Below are 21,856 nucleotides of genomic sequence, written 5' to 3' on the forward strand. Positions count from 1 at the left end.
AGACATGCTTGAATTGGCTGATCAATTCTTGGAAGCGCAAGGTGGCACAAATTTGGCCGGAGTCAAGAAGGAGTGTCCCGAAGATTCGAAAAATTTGGCACCCGAACAAAAGAAGCGTGCACCGGAGAGTGTTCCGCGATGTTTTCTGTGTAACCGAGTGGGTCATCGCACGAACAACTGTCGTACTAACTTTACGAGCCCTACGGTAGTAAAATGTTTCAAGTGTGGTCAGACTGGACACAAAGTAAACGCATGTCGTAACGGAGTGAGTCAAACTCACCGGGTATCCTGTGTGCTAACAGCACCGAAATCGGATGGTGATGCTGTCACCGACGGATTTGTAGAGTCGAAAAGTGGGGAGAAACTTCCTATTGTGGGTGCTTTAATGACAAAACAGCCAACTGGTGTTACGAAAGGAATGCCAACGCTGCCTGTAAAAGTTGCGGGCAAGAAGGTTACGGTGTTAAGAGATACCGGCAGCTCCACTGTTATCGTGCGGAAAAACTTGGTACGGGAAAGTGAGTTAACAGGCAAAACGAAACCAGTCTGCCTAATTGACAGTACGGTTCGGATGCTTCCCGAAGCAGAAATCGTGGTTGAAACTCCGTACTTCAGCAGGAAGGTTACGGCTCTATGCATGACGACCCCCCTGTACGACCTCGTCATCGGAAACATCGACGGGGCGCGAGGGCCGAATGATCCAGAATGTTTGGGGGAAGACCCGAAGATGGAGGCCCCGCCGACACAGGGACCGCGAGATACAGTGGAGGAGCATCCCGTGACGGATCTCACTCGAGCCCAAGGGGAAGCCGCAGTGCAAGGGACAGTGAATGAGAAAATGATCGTGTTGAATGAGTTCGCGTGCTGGGCAGCTGGACTTACGTCGGCACGACCTCAACTGACCGACAATGTAAAGATGACGGAGTCGGCCAGCCAGGCACAATGTCATGACATGAACAAGCGGGTGAATGACCGAACAGGATCGGTTGAACGTTATCACCCGTTAACAGTGACGGAAGGGACAACGATGGCTGAAACGCCGCCTCAGACCCCGTCGTTGGAAAGGGCTCGCCGAAAAAGAACGAGGAAAAATAAGAAGAGATCGAGCGAGCACCGCAAGAAAGGACGCAAGCGCAGCTCGAAGTACACGGTATAGGTGCTGAGGTCAAATCGGAATGCGTTTGGCTGTGTTGTTATTGTGTTATCCTGTGTCACAAGTGTCGAAGTGTTTGTGCTTTGACGTGATTTATAGGGTTGTGCAATTGTTGTACTGAGAGAACTTTGTACATTTGTATTGTCTGGAATATGTGATGGAGTGTTGTACTCATGCACCTGTGGTTATGTTTCATGTGTTGTGAGATTGAATTACAATGTACAACTGTATTGAGTGATATATTGTGAATGTGACGTGTCATGAGCGACGGACTAGGTTACATTCTTTCAGAGTGGGGGGACTGTTCGCGCTCGTTGGTGTGGTTTTAAATATTATGAGATAATATTCTTAAAGTGGGGGCAGTGTCAGAAAACGAGCGCTCGAAAGGGCGCGCCGCCACATTCTCGCGACGAAACGCTGGAGTGACGCCGCGAGGTCAACAATAATAAAAAAAGAAAACAAGCATCCAAAGACTCCCCGGGCGAGCGTCCTTCTCCCCTCGGAAGCGGGGGTTGGCTGACGAACCTCCTCTCATCGGCGCCCGAGCAAGCCCTCGAATGTTCTAGATGGAAAGGGGTGGGGTGATGCCAGGTTGCGTCATCCGACGCGGACGGCCTTCGAACCATCTCGCCCTCTCCCCAGCCTTCGCTGCGTATCGCGCCGACGAAACGATGAGAACTTTCTGGAATCTCGCGCGGAAGGTATTTAATCGAGCAGCCGAGATGAGAGATCAGGAGAAGACGGAACTTAGCGCCAGAGCGCGTAAGGATTCCGCCGTGTAGTCGGCGAAGGTTTTGTCCGTAGAGACAAAGCAGGAGAAGAAGATGATTTCCACCTGAGGGGTGACGACTCGAGCTACAGGCAAGAGTGTGTGTTTACCGCTATCGAGCGAAGACGCGTGGCAACAGCTGCGTGTGGGAAGCCGACGTGTTTCCGGCGAAGAAGTTTGGAGCCTGGAGAAAGATCAAGTGAAAAAGCGAGGTTTTCTGGAAGAGAAACTTCGGAGGCAGCAGAGCGAGGTTTCCTGGAAGAGAAACTTCGGGGGCATCGGAACTACGTGAGGTTTCCTGGAAGAGAAACTTCGGGGGCAGCGGAACGACAACAACGCTGGACTTTGAGTGAGTGATTCTCGGAAGAGTATCATCCAGACTTTTGTTCCAAGAACTTTGGACTGAATAGGTTTTCTATCTCTTTATTCTTTAAGAGTCTTGGTTTTTCAATGCATGCGACTGCGTTGTAGTGCGTATTGTTGTCTGTGTCCGTTGCTTCGAGTGTGGCTGATTGTACTGTGTAGTACGTTGTTTGATTGGTGACATATTGTATTCAACTATTGTTGAGTGTGCATACTTGTGTATTGTTTTTGATCTGCCATTATTGAGAATATAATATTGTTTTGTTTATCAATTCTCGGCTCTGACTTGTTCTTTGGACCACAGCCGGCGTCCGCTGGCGCGCCAAATAGGACCACTTCTAAATTGTCCACGCTTTCGTGGTGCGGTTTGGGGGGGCCGATACTTCGGCCCTTGGAATTAGCCCGGCGATTGCCTCCCAAATTAACGGGACCTGTGACACTGAGTAAACCCGAGAGGTCATGGTGATATCTGGTGATGTGTCTTTAGAGACGCTGTTCCCTAAGCGGGTAAGCATGTCGAAGTCGTTGTGCAGGGTGAGTTGATGATCCTGTATGTGGGCCCATAAGGCTCATCCTTTAGGCGTGGATGTTGTGTGACCCTATAACTGATTTGGAGAATTGAAGTCGCCAACAATGAGGAGTGGGTTTCTCCGGGCTTCCTGTTTAGCCCGAGCAAAAATGGTGGTAAATCCGTGGTGTCTTGAGCTGGGACTGTTGTAAATATTAAGAATGTAAAGAGGATCTGACCTCGTCTTTTCAAGAAGTATTTCTACGAAGTCATGATCAATGTCGATACCGTCAAAATATGGGCAAGTGACGGTTAAGTGCTTTTGGGCTAAAATTGCGGTATTGGGGCGTTCGCATCTTGTGCTCTGGAATGTGGCGCATACCCACTTCAGGCATAATTCCTCATGGACCTCAGACACTGCATGAAAAATTAGCACAAAATTCCTTGCAAGCGTTTAGCGAATACCACGATTCTCAGAACAATGACAAAAAAAGCGCAGCGAATGCCGGCCTACTACCCAAAAATGTTTATTATTAATGCTGCAGTGGGTATCAAGCAAGTGAGCTTGCAGCAGTTACCCAACGAGTGTTCGGAAAGGGTTCTGAAAGGCCACTCTTCTGGATTTCGCTGCGACTTTGCTCCGCCTTCTGCGCAGGCCTGGCGTTGTTATTATTTTATTTGCATCTTTTTCAATTTTTTCACTCCCGCAAATATGCTTTTTCGCTCACAAGCAACGACACCGACCCCACAGCCAGAATTTCTTTAACGCTGTCGCGTAAATATAATGTCTAACTAAAAAAAACGAGTCCTTAAGGCGGCGGTCTCACTCCGGCGGCACGAACACATCGTTTTTGTCACTTTTCCAACTGACGTGGTGGCTGTTCTTCTTGTTTTATATAGTTGGTTTATGTGTCATTAAAAAGCTTTATTTTTGTACATTTTAAACATATTGTTACGGATGTGATGGGTTTATTTTCAATGAAAAATGTCAGCGCTCTACCGTCACTGCCGAATCACCATCGCTCGAGCGCGTCTGATCTCTTCTTCTTCCTCGCTCTTTCAGTCCGCGTTACATTTCCCTCCGGGCCAGACGAAGCTCACCGAGCGAGTAGAAGCGATCGGTTGTTGTAGGGCTTCAATCGGGCAATGTGCACAATTTGCGTCTTGCGCGAACGCCGGTTCTGAGCTGTCACTCTCGCGACAGCGTAAGTGATGTCACTTAAGCACTGAGTAATCACAAACGGTCCTGAGTACTTAGAAAGAAACTTCTGGCAAAGTCCCTTTTTTCGAACAGGCGTCCACAGCCAGACCAAATCACCTGTAGCGAAAGTCACGGGCGGGTGTTTTGCGTCGTAACGGTCTTTCGCGCGAGCGTGGGCGGAAAGAGTTCGGAGCCGAGCAAGTCGACGAGCTTCTTCGGCGCGACACAACGTCTGCGCGACACTGGCATTTTCGTTCGTCGAAAATGGAAGTATGGTGTCAAGGAAACTTTGCGGATGACGAGCATAGAGAAGAAAGAAAGGCGTATAACCTGTGACTTCGTGTTTCGCGGTATTAAAGGCGTATGTAACAAAAGGTAATACGGCATCCCAGTTCTTGTGATCCGCTGCGACGTACATTGAAAGCATGTTGATGATGGTACGATTGGTGCGCTCAGTGAGGCCGTTGGTCTGAGGGTGGTATGGCGTGGAATGGCGATACTGACACCCACAAAGCCGTAGCAACTCTTCGACAACGTCAGCGGTAAACTGACGGCCGCGATCACTTATCACCACACGAGGAGCCCCGTGACGAAGTATGATCGAGTGTAGAAGAAACCATGACACATCAGATGATGTGGCTGAAGCAACCGCCATCGTTTCAGTATACCGCGTCAGGTAATCTACGCACACAATAATCCAGCGGCGGCCGGTGGTAGACTTGGGGAAAGGGCCCAGTAAATCTATGCCGACTTTTTCGAATGGTGATGTCGGTGGCTTAACCGGCTGCAGTGGGCCGGCCGATGGTGTGGTAGGTTGTTTGTGACGTTGGCAGACATCACAACTTGCGACGTAGTGCTTGGTGGTCTTCCAGAGTCGAGGCCAGTAAAAACGTTGTCGGATACGGTGAAGCGTTCGGGCAAATCCAAGGTGCCCAGACGTGATGTCATCGTGCATGGCTTGGAATACCGCAAGACGCAGGCATTCTGGCACGACGAGTAGTAGTGTGGAACCATGGCTGGAGTAATTCTTGCGATATAGTAGGGCGTCATGAATCACGAATGGCGTGGTGCGTTTAGAGCTACGAGCCACATCAATCATTGGTTTCAGCGAAGGGTCACGCTGTTGTTCGTGACGAAAGACATCCAAATTTGGGAAGTTGGATGAGATTGCGGCCAGGTAGTTGTCAAAATCATCATCATCAGCATCCACAGTTGGAGATGGAAGACGAGATAAGCAGTCGGCATCTGCGTGACATCGACCGCTCTTGTAGGTCACAGAATAATTATATTCTTGAAGCCGTAAGGCCCAGCGAGCCAACCGACCAGCTGGGTCACGTAGTCCGACAAGCCAACAAAGCGAATGATGGTCTGTGACGATCTTGAACTGCCGGCCGTACAAATAAGGTCTGAACTTTTGGACGGCGAAAACAACTGCAAGACATTCCAGTTCGGTGACCGTATAATTCCTCTCCGCCTTAGTCAAAGTACGACTTGCATACGCCACGACGTGCTGCCGGCTATCGTGATATTGAACTAGCACGGCACCAACTCCGATACCACTAGCATCTGTATGCAGTTCCGTGAGTGCCTCCGGGTCGAAATGGCGCAAGAGGGGCCCGGAAGTAAGCAAATACTTCAGCTGCTCGAAAGCAGCCTCACACTCAATGGTCCATCGAAATGGAGTGTTTTTGCGGAGCAACTCTGTCAGGGGATGAGCAAGCTGGGCGAAGTCTTTGATAAACCGACGAAAGTAAGAACACAGGCCCACGAAGCTACGGAGATCCTTCGAAGACGTCGGTTGCTTGAAGTCTCGGACAGCACTGATTTTGTGCGGGTCTGGTCGTATACCGTCCTTGTCAACTAGATATCCAAGCACAAGGGCTTGACGCTCACCAAAATGACACTTCTTTGCGTTTAAAACGAGACCAGCTTGTTTGACGCAGTCTAGAACAACGCTAAGCCGATGGTTGTGTTCGTGGAATGTCTTGCCAAAAATAATTACATCATCGAGATAACACATACATATCTCCCATTTGAGACCGCGAAGGATTGAGTCCATGAATCGCTCGAAGGTAGCTGGGGCATTGCATAAGCCAAACGGCATAACGTTGAATTCAAATAATCCATCAGGCGTGACAAAAGCAGTCTTCTCTTTGTCAGACGGATGCATTGGTATTTGCCAGTATCCAGACCTTAGGTCGACAGACGAAAAGTATGCGGCCGAGTGCAGACAATCAACAGCATCGTCGATGCGTGGTAGCGGATACACGTCTTTCTTTGTGACGGCGTTGAGACGGCGGTAGTCTACACAGAATCGCCAAGAGTTGTCTTTCTTTTTTACCAATATAACAGGAGCTGCCCAGGGACTGCTTGACTTTTGAATAACGCCTTTCTGCAGCATGTCGTTGACCTGATCGGCGATCACTTGCCTCTCTGACGGGGATACGCGATAGGGTTTCTGGCGTATCGGTGTAGCATCTCCCGTGTTGATGCGGTGGTGCATACGGGATTCGGGCAACATGGAACAACGCTTGTTTTGAGCGAAATCAAAGACTCCCGCGTAGCGTGTAAGTACCTCCTCAAGGACATTCTGCTCGGAAGAAGGCAACGACTTGTTGATCATACGTTTAATCTCGGCTGAGTAGTTGGGCGCAGTCTGACTGATAGCTGGAGACTCTGAGACCATTCTCACGTCAATTGTGGCCTGCTCCTCGAACGTACCCAGTTTGAATCCGGCTGGTAGAACAACAGGCTCTGAGGCTGCGTTGAGTGCCCACAAGCAAGCATGTCCGTCGATGGCTATAAGGACAGACCGTGGGACCAGCACATTCTTCTTAATGGCGTTTGCATGATCAGGCTCCACAAGTCCAGTGCAGGGTCCTGAGCGGACATGAGAAGAGCATACGGGTACAAACACTGCTGTTCGACCAGGGGTCGTCACATCTTCAGACAACGAAAGAGCATCGATGGGCAGAGTCGGAAAATCGTCAACTATTGCAGCGGGCAACGTATTTTGTAGAAGAATCTCTCCAGTTCCACAGTCAAGCGTAGCGGCGCATTCATGAAGGAGGTCTATCCCTAAAATGATGTCATGAGTTGTGTGAGCCAGTACGGTGAATTCAACTCGGAAATTTTGTCCACCAATCGTGAGTACAACTGAACAAATACCAACAGGGCATAACGTTTCGCCTCCAACTCCACGAAAAGTTTCTTTACGATTCCACGCGAACATAACTTTGTGACCCAAGAAACGATGTTTGAAACGAAGGCTCATAACCGAAACAGCAGCACCAGTGTCTACAAGAGCAAGAGTATCTACAAAGTCTATACACACACGCACTTTGTTCATCAACATCACAGCAGAAGGAGGAATTGGCGAAACTGACCGTTCCGCGACCGCACCTCCATCGGTCGCACCAGTTAGTTTCCCAGCTGATGCGGGGAAGGTGACCGACGACGCGGAGACGGCGACCGGCGGGACCGTGTCGGAGGCGGGGTCAGGCTTCTCTCGGAGGCAGGGGACTCGCTGCGAAATTCGTTAGGCCATTGCTGTCGGGGACGGTGGTCGGCCGAGTGAGAGGTCCAGGTTTCGTGCATACGAGGCGGGTGCGTCGAAAAACGTGGCGGCACAGGCGTTTCGTACATGCGAGCCGGATACGTCGAAAAACGTGGCGGTGCAGGCGGCCGTCTGGGACAGAAGCGCGAAATATGCCCTGGGAGACCACATGTGTAGCAAACGGGGACTTGTCCACTTACGTTAGCCGGAGCAGAGGTGGCAGAAGTATGCGGAGACGGGTCGTGCTCCGCAGGAACATTTTGTGATGAAGCATAGTAATCTTCTGGTAGAGGCCTGGTTGACGACGGTCGGGGGTCCGCAGCGGCACGTCGAGATGATGACATCCGGTGGTGGCCACGACCTGTCGGGGAAAACGGAAGCCGCGGGGTAAAATCTGCAGTTTCTGTGCGTGGTCGGTTTTCGACGTGACGCTCTCGCATCCAGTAGGGAGGTGGTTCGGGGCACGCGGCGAACGAGCATTGGTGGTGAACGTCACCTGCTTGAAGTCGTACGAGCTCTTCTCGAACTACCCGACGTACGAGGTAGGAAATGTCTTCGCAGGTGGCGACGTCCATACTTGCGACAGTGGGAACATTGTCCAAGCGCCCGAACTTGGGTAAAATTCTTCGGGTCTTCAACGCCTCGAATGCGCGACACTGCTGCCTGAAAATCGAAGGAGTGTTCAAGTTTTCTTTTGTTATCAAAAAATTGTACACGTCCTCGGCAATGCCTTTCAACAAATGACCGACTTTGTCTTCGTCAGACATATTTGCATTGACAATTCCGCAAAGCTTCAACACTTCTTCAATGTAGGTTGTGCACGTCTCGCCGGGCAACTGAGCCCTACGTGACAGCGTTTGCTCAGCTTTCTTTTTCATGGAACTCGTGTCCCCAAAGCAGGCCTTCAGTTCCTTAACAAATATATCCCAAGTGGGGAGGACATGTTCATGGTTCTCAAACCAAAGCAAGGCTGTCCCGGCAAGGAAGAATACTACGTTCACGAGCTTCGCCGGTGCGCCCCATTCGTAGTAGCGGCTCACTCTCTCGAAGTGTTTTAGCCAAGCGTCCACGTCTTCGTCAGTTTTACCTGAGAAAATTCGTGGCTCAGGTGCCCAGTAGTCTGGTTGTCGAGGTCGACGGCCACCTTGCGCCGTGTCGGTGGCACTGGTGGATGCAGCAGCGTAGTACGTCAATGGGATTGCTGCGTCGTCGTTCATGGTGATGTTGTCCGGAGGTAGGCCAGCTAAGCGTCTGCTTCTTCGAAGAACTTCTGCTGCGGGGTCCAGGATGGCAAGTTACCCAGCACCGCTCCACCAAAGCTGTTACGGATGTGATGGGTTTATTTTCAATGAAAAATGTCAGCGCTCTACCGTCACTGCCGAATCACCATCGCTCGAGCGCGTTGTTGTTGTTGTTGTTGCCCCTTCGCACTGGCACATACCCACTATGGGGGATTGGCCATGAAATCTAGAAGTATCCTATATGAGATATATTAAAAGGTTTATCCTTAATGAAAAAACTAATGATGTAATAGAAAATAATAATTAACTAAAAAGGAATATTAAACTAAACAAATAATTGAAGATTGAATCAAGAAGAGAAAAGGTGAGGTAATACTACAGTGGAAGACAGAAATTTTGAGTAGACCAGACAATCGAGCTTATCTCACCCGGTCACAATCAAATGAATATGCAAATTTCATTCAAAATTAGACAAGTGTCTTCAGAAATATATTTAAGCAGGCATTATTATGACATGCGCTTTGATTCTCGAATGAAATTGCATACAGCATCGAATACGCTCCTGTGGCAATGTCCCAAGCTAAAGGCACCGAAACTTAGAACATTATCTGCAGTTAAATTTAAACCTACTGCTTGAAACGGAACAATTAAAAGTCTTTTCCTAATTAATGAATAGTTTTTACATGTTATAAAGAAATGCTCTATTGTTTCCGTTTCTTCACAGAATGGACACAGGGGGGATATCGCCAGACCAGCTCTGTGCAAGTAAAAGTTTAATGGAGGGACACGACATCGAAATTTGGTTAAAATAACTTCTAACTTTTTAGATTGACTCCACTGAGGTTTCCAGGGGTATGTTAGGTGCTGATAGTCCGTATATTTAGTAATATTTTCCATAATATCCGTATAAATAGCCCATTTTCTATATCTGATCGACACTATGTGTTCCGATTCTGGTAGTACCGAGATCACAGGGCCATCAAGTGTGGCTCGAGATAGTGAATCGGCTATTTCATTCAACCGTATGCCACAGTGTCCCGGGACCCAGACTAACTTCAGGAACTTCACATGAGGTGGAACTAATGTTTGTAATGTCGCTAGAGCTCTTGATTGTTCTGAAGCTGTGAGAGTAGTACACAGCGAAAGAGAATCAGTAATTATCATTGCACTCTCTTCGTTTGAAGGAAGTTTTCGTAGCGCTAAAATAATAGCCAGGAGCTCAGCTTCGAAAACCGGAGTGAAGTCTGGTAGTCTTACCGAGAATGACCAACCGAGGTAATCTGAGACGATTCCTACTGCTGCCTTTTCTTTATTCACAGAAGCGTCTGTGGCTATTATGTTCTTTATTTCCGCATGAGCTATGTAGTCTTCTAACCTGTCATTTAAGTAACTCGAAGATTGAAACTTAGATAGTGGGGGAAAAATTTCATCACATTCTATCGTAATATTGTGATTTAATGCTTTGGTTCCAATTACCGATCTGATATCCACCTTTATGCTTTCAAGTTTCTTTTGTACAAAAATAATCTGGGGAGTACGAAAGCGTGGCCAGTGAGCGAGGAAGAAGGCGTCGGGGTCACTAATAAAGGCATATGCAGACCGTCTCGCTGATAAGCCGTAAAATTTCAAGTATGTTTGTACTGTTAAGATACGGAATCGGCAAAGAATAGTTGGTATGCGAGCTTCCTGATATAGTACATTAATAGCGACATACCTGGGGAGTCGCAAACACAACCGTAACGCTTCTCGCTCTAATAGAACTAACGGTTTAATTTTGTACGTAGGGCCACCCGAAAATAATATACACCCAAATTCGAGTATTGGGCGCATGTACATTTTATATATCATTAATAAGGTGTGTCTACGTAACCCATATTTTCTGTTGCTCAACCTTCGCAATAAGCCTGAAGCTCGTTGTGCCTTTGCCACGTTATAGTCTATGTGAGGGCTCCAGTTAAGTTTCTCGTTATAAATAATGCCCAAATATTTGATAGACTCTACTTGTGGAATCGGTTCCTGATTATAAAGTACTGAAATTTGAATAGAATCTGCTATAGGGAACACCAGGAGCGCACTTTTACTGATGTTTAGAGACAATGAAATTGAATGCAGCCAAATTTCAAGAGAATACATGTACTTTTGCAATTTTTGATGCAAAGAATAAATGTCACTGTCTGCAACGAAAAATGCAATGTCGTCTGCATAAATGTAGACAGTGATATCTCGTTCAATGGGAATTGAGCTCATCAACACATTGAATAACAGCGGGGATAGGACCGCCCCTTGAGGTACTCCACGTTGCTGTTTGAATTTAGATGAGTGACATCCATCCTTTGCACAATAAAATTCTCTCGATTTTAGAAACTCTGCTACCCAATCAACAATATATCGCGGAAAGTCACATTCGTGTAAAGAATTCAATAAAATTGAGTGCTCAACGCTATCATAAGCTTTAGCTATGTCTAGTGTTACTAGTACCGCGTATTGTCGTCTTTTTCGGGCAAGCTGTATTCGGCTCTCTAAGTCGGCATGAGCACACCAAATTGAGCATTCGCTACGAAAACCTATTTGAAATGGTTTCAATATTAGCTTGTCAGCCATCCAAACTTTTATTCTATTATTGAGAACTCTCTCTATAATTTTGATCAGGTGAGATGTTAGAGAGATTGGTCTGATGTTGTCAATGTTAAAACCTGACCCTTGTTTTTTTAATATGGGAATCACTCTAGCTATTTTCCAGTCATGTGGTATCCAGGCATTGCTTAAGGAATAGTTTATAAGGTTGAGGACGTCGCCGGGTGATATCTGGAATAAAATTTTAATCATAGGAACTGTTATACCGTCAGGACCAGGAGCCGAAGAGGGTAAGTCGAGCGCGTCTGATCTCTTCTTCTTCCTCGCTCTTTCAGTCCGCGTTACAATATCTATTAAAAATAAGTAAGCTTTTAGCATTTGGGTAGGGAGAGTCAAGAATAAGCGCTAGTTACATGGTTTGGTCTGACTGTGTGTCAGCAGTGACCATTTTCTGAAAAATCTGATGCAGTTACAGCACTGTTCTTTGCGCAGAACATTTAAGACATATTTATCTATTTTCTCAACGTAGCAAATTAATCTAGCGCTTTTACTGTATTGCTGATTAGCTTTTGAAACAAGCCAAATTTAGTAAGTGTCGATGCGGACTATCCGGCACCTATTCGCTAGAGAAAATTTATTTTCCGGGTGTATATAGAGGATGACATTTTCCGTTTGAGTGCTCAATTTTATTTATGTACGCCCTCTCGCTTTTTAATTATATTGATCTAAATTGGGCAATATTCTCATTAGATAGACCTACCGTGGCCCATTTTTGCGGAGAACTACTGAAATTCGTTAGCTGAATTTGCACGTGGATAAACTAGAACCCCTGATCTATTTCCTCAACGTAGCGTTTTTCAATAAAGCAAGCAGAAATGCGAAACAAAGCTCGCAAATTGTCTTAATTTATCATGCCGTAAACATCAACAAAATCGTTGTTGTCTTGAAATAGCGCTGAAATCTAAGCATGCATAGCCTAAAATATAACAGTTACGGTCTCCTGGTATACTTATGCACACGAATCGCACACAAGAACTGCAGGAATATTGAGAAATCTACATTATTCCTATCACTACAACGAAAATCTTTCCCTAGCGCCACCTAAACAGAAATAAGGAAAGCGCTGAATTTGAAGGTTCCCTGTCTCCCCGAATGCGGCGTGCGAAACCATTTTGCCTTAGGAGGAAATGTCTTTTCTAACTTCAAACCATGCACCGTCATCTGTAAGCCTTCCTCCCCTCAGAGTCTCATAAGGCTGCGCGGTACCGCGGGAGAGCGTGAAAACAGGTGGGCAGTATCCTCCGAGAGGATGGGGTGAGCGTCTTCACGGGAAAAGAAAGGCCGAATTCTTGGAAAGTCCCTCTTTTATGTGTGCACGTCTTTGTCGCCCTCCTCACCCCCCACGGACTATAGCGAAAAGCGAGGGTTGAGCGACGACAGTCAGAAGACAGCAGAAAAACGAACGACAAACGAGCGATACGAACGAACTGAGCAGACGTGCGTGAGCAAGGTATTTGTGAATATCTTTTTTTTACCGTGAAATATACGGAGCTTCAGACGTGCTGCGCTTGTTTGTATGAACCCATCACAACAAACAGCACAAACACGAAACGAGGCACACCTACAGGAATGAGATGAAGTCTGTTTTGTACTTTCTGCGTGTTTATTTCATTTATTTACTCTGGGGAAAACTATGGTGCGGCAGGAGTTGAGAACGCGTGTTCGCTTTCCGCCTTTATATACGACAAGCCCACATTTCCATAGCGCCGAAATGCGCGAACACCAATGTTCTGGAGTACCCCATGACGGCGTTCCTCATAATCACTGCAAACTTGCTCTAAGGGGACGCGGGCGCTTGCAAACTCTTCTCTCGGAGTCGCCTGTGAATATCCGTCATCGCTTTCAATAATCCACAAAATCGAGCAATATATATTCCGTTGCTCACTGCATAAACTGGCTAAAATAATGCTACTGCCTGAAAATCTTGCAGATTTTTCAGCCAGTAACAACGAAGCGAAGTGGCATGAAATTTTCTGAATGCACGGCGTGGTGTAAGAAAGTACTTCGGTGCGGGGACAGCAATGAGGCACCAGGGCTCTTTTTTTTCTGCTTTGAAGCACCCGCGACAAGTGAGGTCCTTCAGGGAGGCAGAAAGGCGGATAACTTTTGACTATGGTCCCACTGAGCAGGTTTGGTGGGGGAGCGGCAGTGGTGAAGCCCATCTATATTTCCTATGCACTGAGGGTTTATGCCACTCAATCTAAGGATTGCAACGTCGAGTAGGGAACTTGTTGGTTTTCTTCAGTGCCAGTGTACAACACCATGCGACAAGGCACCCTGCCGACGCTTTCGCCTGAAGGAGAGAGAGAGAGAAAGGCAAAGCAAAGGCTTATATGCTACCCTACACGGGGAGGGGGAAGGGGAGAAAAAGAATAGAGAAAAATGTCAAGGGCATGCGGCACCTGCTGATAATTCGTCATTGGGAAGTCTGCCGTGCGGAGAACTGTCAATGCGTCAAGATAGCAGCTCCTTGACTCGTTAGCGTGAGTCATACACCTGACGAGTAGAAATAGCCGATCTTGGACTTACGCCTAGTAGCTCGAAAAGAACAGAAACGTTTCTGAAACGGATAAGTTTATAAGAAAGTGTGGTGACATCGGTGTGCATAAAACACGTTTACATGAGTGCGAAACATGCGCTTCGCATTCATGTAAGCAATGGAAGGCGCATTGCACTAATGCGTAGGAAATGGGCAGTTTTGCGAGTGCCGGTCGATTCACGGGCCGTAAATCACGATGAGGGGAATGGTGACCCCCCATTGTGCGAACTTCGTGCGTCCCTCTTTCGCTATAAGGAATTAGTTAATATTAGCTCAAGAAAACAGAAACACTCGAGAAAGAAGTGGGACGAAGCAGAAATGTCGGGAGCTGAGATATGCCTGCCTCCTGCCACTCCTTTCTCAAGTCATTGTTATTTTGCTCGCGCTAATATGTACCTGTTTATATAGTGGTTCATGACGCAGAAAATTGTGCGAATTTCTGTTTCCCATGCTCGAGGCACGACTAAGCTAATGAGTTCTTTTTTTTAAATTCTTTTACATAAACCAATGGCACGTGTTGGGCACCGTGAGTCACAGCGGCCGCACTTCTTAGCACGCGATTTGCCTAACTACCCGTTTTGTTTTGTTTTGTTTTGAAAATTCGGAAGCTTAGGTCATACTGGGAAGGAAGTATACATAGTCAAATATAATTTGCCTTCTCCTGTCCCACCGAACCGCATCATGCTCCAGCAACCCCAAGTATTTGTAGAACGAACTGTTCCGTTGAACCTCGCATGAGTACTCATAGTCCAAGTTTCGATCTCCGTTGTATACATTGTTGTGGCCTCCGCGATAGAGTTTTTCACTCAACCCCGCATTCCGGCACTGCATGGAACGTAGAGCAGCTGGCCAAGCAGGCTACGCAGCCTACATGAGGGATCTCTTGAAAAGCAGCGACCGAAGGGGTCAGGGGCTAGTGAGCATGGAGAAAGATGGAGGTGTCGTTGAAGGGGAGAGAAAAAAAAAGCATCTGCTCAGTGCCTCATTTCTTCGAACCGTGTCAGCGCTGAAGGGGAGAAAAAAAAAAGCCCCTGCTCAGTGCCTCATTTCTTCGAACCGTGTCAGCGCGATTTGCACCCCCTCTTCATGCAGTGTGGCGCGCCGGCACACGTGTGGCAGTTCACCTCCGAAATGTTGGCCTTCCAGTCCTGACTTGGTGGCGCCGTCTGGTGTTTTTTCCAGAACTACTCGCAATATGGCGACAGTAGGACCGCCACCTTAAATGCACACTTCTTTCCTTTACTATTATGTTAATCATGCACTACGGACAATCACAATTCACTTGCTACTCATTCACAAAACATTTGGTTCATTTTAATGGCAGGTGTATACGTACGTGAACGTACGTACGTTGTTTTTTTTCGAAAGAATTCATGCAATCTCTGTCCTTCACTTTGATTTGAATGAAATTTAGAACAATTGAGTGTCATTGCTTCATATTGAAAAACAGTTTTCTTCGAATATTCTTGTTATTAAAAATTTGATATTCCAGTATTTCAAAGAACATAGAAGGCACAGAGAGTTTCCAAGCCTTGCGAGTCAACTCTATGCTTTACTTGAAAAAAGGAAAAACATTTTTGAAAGAAAATGAGAATGTCCCCGCCTCAATCATTTCGTCCATCGTAATTCGCTGCTACTCGTAAACATGTGTGCATTTGTAAAACTAAGCATGCATACGCACTCGAGATGTTCAGACAGTGAGATATTAGAATATAGTCTGATATGAATACTCGCGGGAAAAATGACGCCCGGATGTTGGATCAACACAATCTCGTTAAAATTAAGAAAAATAATTAGGCTTGAATAAAAAGGCCATAAAAACGAACGTAAATGCCTAGGGACACAATTTGATACGTTGAAGTAATGCTGTTCTCAAGCCCACGCTTGCTTAATTCCAAATTCGCAAATAAGAAAAAGCTGCTTGAATTTATTTAGCACGCTATGAAAAATGCCAGAAATGCGGCCAAACATAAGGAAGTTACAAAATAATGCAGAGTATTAGTTTTTTTACTGGTACAATTTTCATTGCAGTACTGTAGGTTATAAAAGGATTGAAACATCTAGGAGAAATAAACTTAATTTTATTCTTGCCTGAATTAAGACAAATTTGTATTCTCGTTGAATCATTACAAATTGATCCACACAGCGTGCTCCATTCATGCGCTCAGAAACTGGCGCCCACACGAAATAAAGATACACTGACGCACAGTCAGTAACCACCAGCACGACGAACCGTCTCATCAAAACGTCCCCTTATCAATGTTGCAGCTCATCATGCAATTCCTTGAAGCCAATTACTGGAGAAGCTCTTACACTGTTAAACTCGGCAACCAACCATAACGAACAGTTAAGGCCTGGAGTGTATTCATATTCACTAAGTAGGCCGGGCGTTGCCAGTTCAGGCATCGTTAGTACTGTGTAATATGATCAGTGTCACTTTGTTCGTTTCCAAAATGCGCACTGCATTTTTTCAGATACCTACCATTAATTTTTTTATTCGGTATTTACCTGTGGCCTTGCGACATATCCGGTGATGGAAACTCGCTCAGTCGTTTGCGAGCCAGCGCCATTGTTTCGCTCTCCGGCACTCGGACGTTGTGGAGGAGCTGTCGACAGACAAGTTATATCAGTGTCGGCCCTCAGCCATGTCAATACGCCTCTTTGCGTAACTACCCCATCCCTTTCCCGTGTGCAGGATAGCGTAACAGCCCTCTCAAGCTGCATGGCTAACATCCCCGTCTTTCCTTCCTGCACCTCCCTTCCTTGCTCCGACTATAGCCGTACGCGTTGGTAACAATACGCCCAAGCTCACTGGCATAGGCTTACGCACGGTGGCGTGGGAGAGGAGGCGGGGGTGGGCGGGAAGCGCCTAGTTGCCTAAGAGGGGTGGGGAGGATTGACATAATAGGGAGGGAGGCACTGCGAGCAGCATTCACTCTTCCCTTCTCCCACGAAAAGAAATCCAGCATATATATATATATATATATATATATATATATATATATATATATATATATATATATATATATATATATATATATATATATATATATATATATTTATATATATATATATGCTTATTGGTGTTTCGCTTATAGGTGGCAGTGACCCAATGTAGAGCTCGAATCTATTGTTTAGGTTACTGACGAACACCTCTGCTTCGCAGAATGAAGAGCTGATGAGGTGCAAGCGACGGATATCAAGCTGCATGCAAGAAGCTGCCGAGCCACCAGATTGTTTTTTTACAGCTTTCTTTCTGGTGTGTTTTGTCACACATACTTACTCGTAGCTTGTCGAGATGGAGTAGAAGAGCTGTTCCCCATCTTGGAAGGAAGCTGCAAATAAAGAGGGAATTGAGCACGCCTTCCAACACGCAGCACAAGACTTATTCGGGTTGAGTACGACTTGAAGGGCTATAATGTTATTTTATGAATGTATATTTCTTGTTCGGGAAAATGAGGCGTTAATTTCAGCACAATAATGAGAGCGGCACCAGCAATCTGCGGTTTCACTGCCTACAACTGGCGTCCGCCCACTGGAGTGAGGCAAGTACACATGAAAGAGATAAAGGAGGACGCCTCGAAAAATCGCCGCCAAAGCATTCCGTTAAAAAAATGGTTAGAAAGAGAAAGCTGAAACGTGCGGCCCCGGTGTCTAACAGTGGTTTGAGCCCGATGTGACACGGAAGCCTTTCGCAATTATTGGTTACATGTCCGTGCTTCTGAATGAGGTTGGGCACGTTTGGTTTGGGTTTACCACAGCCTTTGTTTCACATGGCGCACATTGCGTCGCGCATGATCACGGTCATGGAGGAGCGTACTGAGCGGTTCAAATGCGTTTCGCAACGCGTTAATCATAGTGGTTGTCCTCGAACCACAGGTGGTCACAGACGTCGCTGCCGAAGCCAATGTGCCGCTGGGAAAACTCCCGCCCAAAGCGTGCGTTCACCCCCATACGAACGCTCTCCCGCAATCTTCGCGTTGACGCTGTCGTTCCCGCTATACGCTAAACGGCACCGCGTTGTTGCAAGCGCTAGACATCGCGAGCGTGGTTTGCGGGATCCGTCCGTCACTGGCGCTTGCGTTCCCATTCGCGATTTAGCGCAACTTGGAAAGCTGCCGGGTCGGCGGTACAACAATCGGATCCGGGCACAACACATGCCGGATCCGGGCACTAAAACAGGCTCTCCCTGGCTTGTTGTTGTGCCCGGGTTGTCACATCGGCTCGACGAATGCGAGTCCTCTCACGTTCTCACGGTCGGCGCTTTCATAGAGTTGTCCGTCGCATACCCATGCCCTGGATAACATATGTATATTATTTTATATGTATTATCTTTTTCGCATCACTAAAAACTTCTTCTCTTTCTCCTCCTTCTCCTCCTTCTCCTCCTCCTCTGAGCCACCGCCCGATCTAAAGGGCACCACCGGATACATCCACCCATCCATTCATCCGTATAGCGTAAGTGTATATAGCGTAAGTGTATATGCTACATTTAGGCAGCACAGTAGCGCATTTGCTTTGGATAGCCGCTAGCAACCATGCGCTGCGGAGAAGCTGGTGCACAGGCCGCACCACCAAAAGCGGTCGCCGTGCAACTAGAATTTATGAAGTGACTGTCGTGCGCGCTGTAGATCGTTAGCTACGAGCTGGTACTCACATTCGCTTTAGATTCATGTCCTTAAGCTTCGACAGCAAAGTATTTGCGTGGATTCGGTGCCATTTTCAAAAAAACATACTGAAATAATCAATGCTGTTGGCTAGGTGGGGCGTTCCTTGAACTTGCAGGACCTATATTTTGTGATTGTGAATTTCAGCTCATCTTCCATAGCGTGCGCCACTTCACCATGCGGTAAGGTACATGCTATTCGGCACTACGCTACGCCTTATTAGCGCTTTAGTTACCGGACAGACTAAAATTGCCTGTTTAATTCCCGTGGCACAGTCCCGAAAGCATCTGTTTCTTTTTTCTTGGCCACTTGTTGACACGCCAGGCACGTCGACTGGCAAGTGGCGCGACACGCTTCGTCGATTGGCAACAGACTTAAGCAAATCTCATGCAAAAACAGAGTACGGCTTCGCCGCGTAATTATCGTTGCTAACCTCGCAAGATGGCGGGCCTATGGGCTACTCTGCTCCCGTAAGTAGCGTATACAGTTACTCTATACATGTAATGCATGTTGCGCGCTTTCTCTTGCACCCGGAGTCGCCGGATGGAAGACGAGGCCGCGGAGCGGGGTGAAGGGAAAGCGGTGTTGTGCCACAGACATGTTCCTCGTTCGGGAGCACGTCTCACAAGATGGAGCGCTGTTTCGACGAACTGTCTCCCCCCCCCCCCCCCTCGCAGCGCCGCCTTCTGTGCAGGAGAACCGTGCAGCTCCGGGGATAACGTCGCTTCCTCCGCCGAACCACTTTGCAGTTCCGGGTATGGCTACGTCTCCCCCTCCGAGCCCGAGAACTGGTCTGAGAGAATGGACCAAAGACGCTATTTCAGGCCGAGCCGGCCCCATGTTAGGAGATTTCGCCCCAGCCGACGTTCTCGCGCTGGCCGGCTATGTACAAACGACAACCTGCTACAGTAAACGCTCCTTTTGTTGCTGTTTTCCAAACGGATTGCCTCCCTGTTTCACCTTCGGGCTAAGGCTTCAGCGAAGTCCGCTCGACGGCTCGCCGCTCTTCGCCACCGCTACCATCGCGACAGAGCGAATTCCTAACAGTGGTTGGCAGCTACGGGATACGATACCCTACGTTTGGCACGCTGGATCAGACCCCTGGAAGCTCGAGCACGACCGACCTGATATCAGCGTTTGGATACGCGGGTATACGCTACCCCTGTCCTCAACGTTTTCCTGCTCTGGGACCCGCTACCCCGATCTCAACGGCTGAAAAGTTGGATCGGATCCCTGGAAGCCCGAGGACGACCACCGTGATATCGTTTTGCTGCCCTGGGACCCGCTACGCCGACTTCTACGGCTTGAAAGTTGAAGCGGATCTTGGCAGGCCCGAGGACACCCACGACACCCCTCGACGGCAACGACCAGATGGCCGAAGTCACCCGCTCTAGTTGGGTGAGTGCCGGACGTTCGTCTTTTGTCGTCAGACCCTGTTAGCACAGAGTATCCAAATATGTTCTTTTAGATCTTTAGCTGGATAGTGCTTGGCTGGTTCTCGACTTGCTTCACGTCGAAGAATATAGCTTCTGAGACAAAGCTATTTCAGAAAGGAACGTGCACGAGTTGCGGTACACAATGGAGAAGCTTAGAGTGAGGGACCTTCTCGATGTTTGTGAGCAGCTGGGTGTTTCTGTTGTTAGGACGAGCCGTAAAGGAAATATTCTTGATGTCATGAGAGCGGAAGTAATAACTGAAGAGGAGGTAGAAGAGGCTATGGAGACAATTAAAGAAAAACAGCGGGAGGCTGAGGAGCGTCAAAAACGCGAACGCGAGGAGGCTGAGGAGCGTCAAAAACGCGAAGCTGAGGAGGCTGAGGAGCGTAAAAGGCGAGAAGAGCGTCAATATGCTCTTAGAATGAAAGAGCTGGAACTTGAGCAACTTCGCATAACATCGGCGCAGTCTAGTTCGCTATCTCTGGCAGACGAAATGCCAAGACAGAAAATCCTAGATTTGATTCTGCCGTTTAGGACGGGTCGAGACATCGCGTTTTTTTTAGTCAACTTTGAGCGCACGTGCGAGAAAATTGGGATAAATGAGGGTGTCTGGTCCCAGAAGCTTCTGTCAGTCATTCCGGGAGAGGCCGCGGAAGTAATCGCACGGTTGTCTAAAGAAGACTCTGACGACTACGCTAAGGTCAAAGCGGCCCTCCTTCGTAAGTACCGCTTGTCTGCCGAGGCATTTCGGCAGCGATTTAGGCAAGCAAAAAGGGGCAGTGAATCATGCACAGAGTTCGTGTACCAGCTTAAGTCTAATTTGAAAGAATGGCTTAGAAGTGCGGATGCTTACGGTAACCACGACAGGGTGATTGATTGTGTGGCCCTCGAGCAATTCTATCGTGTTTTGCCTGAAGCTGCCAGACTCTGGCTTCAGGATAGAATGAAGGGAACAGACATTGACAAAGCTGCTGAGCTCGCTGATGAGTATCATACGCGAAGGAATTTTCAGTTGGATCGCGAGGATACAAAAGAGAAGAGGGACTCCTCAAGGTGGCTTGCTGCTCAAAATGCAGCACAAAAGATGGCTCCGCCGCGTGACGAATTCAGTCAAGGAGCGACTAACATTGAGAGGGAAAGGAGAAAGCCAGGAGAGGCACCTGAGTCGACAGCAAGTGCGAGGGAACGCGTCAACACCGCTCGAGCTTTTGAATCAAAACGATCAATTGTATGCTACAATTGTAAAAAGGAGGGTCATATCTCATCTAGCTGTAAGCAAAAGTTTGTTTTCGCTGGCATTCGCGAGTCGGACGAGAACTTGAAGTTACTCGAGCCTTACATGCGCGAAATTGTGGTCAACAGAAAGAAATGCCGGGCACTCCGTGATTCAGCTGCGACGATGGACATAGCACACCCATCTTGCATCTCCCCTGGCGACTATACTGGTGAATGCGCCTAGATCAGACAGGTTGCAGAAGAGCAAAGTGCCTGTTTGCCAATTGCTGCGGTTGTTCTAGAGGGAAGTTTTGGAAAATTGCGCACTGAGGCGGCCGTGAGCCCTAATTTGCCCCAAGATTTTCCGTACATTTTTTCCAACAAATCAGAGCAGCTCCTTAAAGAAAAGTGCCAGTCATTTTCATCTTCCCTCGCGTGCATGGCACTCACGCGATCGCGGTCCCGCGCTATCGCGGGGAGACTTGAGGTCTCGGTTTCGAACGAAGAGGCAGTCGAGCGTGAGACAACTCCCCAGGGAGACTCGGGCCAAGAGGCGACTAGTGTATCACAGGAC

The 21,856-nt window shown here is 47.6% G+C and overlaps 1 protein-coding gene across 1 annotated transcript in view; it reads right to left on the reverse strand.

Moving 5' to 3' along the window:
• Nucleotides 1-21,856, reverse strand: part of LOC142792725 (E3 ubiquitin-protein ligase MIB2-like) — a 126,188-nt gene that overhangs the window by 95,145 nt on the left and 9,187 nt on the right. The window contains exons 2-3 of the mRNA XM_075885655.1: nt 17,248-17,299; nt 16,473-16,570 (exon numbers count right to left, since the gene is read on the reverse strand). Coding sequence (XP_075741770.1) covers nt 16,473-16,570; nt 17,248-17,287 — 138 coding nt within the window. The 5' untranslated portion in view covers nt 17,288-17,299. The remainder of the gene's footprint in view (nt 1-16,472; nt 16,571-17,247; nt 17,300-21,856) is intronic.

Source organism: Rhipicephalus microplus, unplaced genomic scaffold (assembly GCF_043290135.1).
Source record: "Rhipicephalus microplus isolate Deutch F79 unplaced genomic scaffold, USDA_Rmic scaffold_236, whole genome shotgun sequence".
NCBI lineage: Eukaryota > Metazoa > Arthropoda > Arachnida > Ixodida > Ixodidae > Rhipicephalus > Rhipicephalus microplus.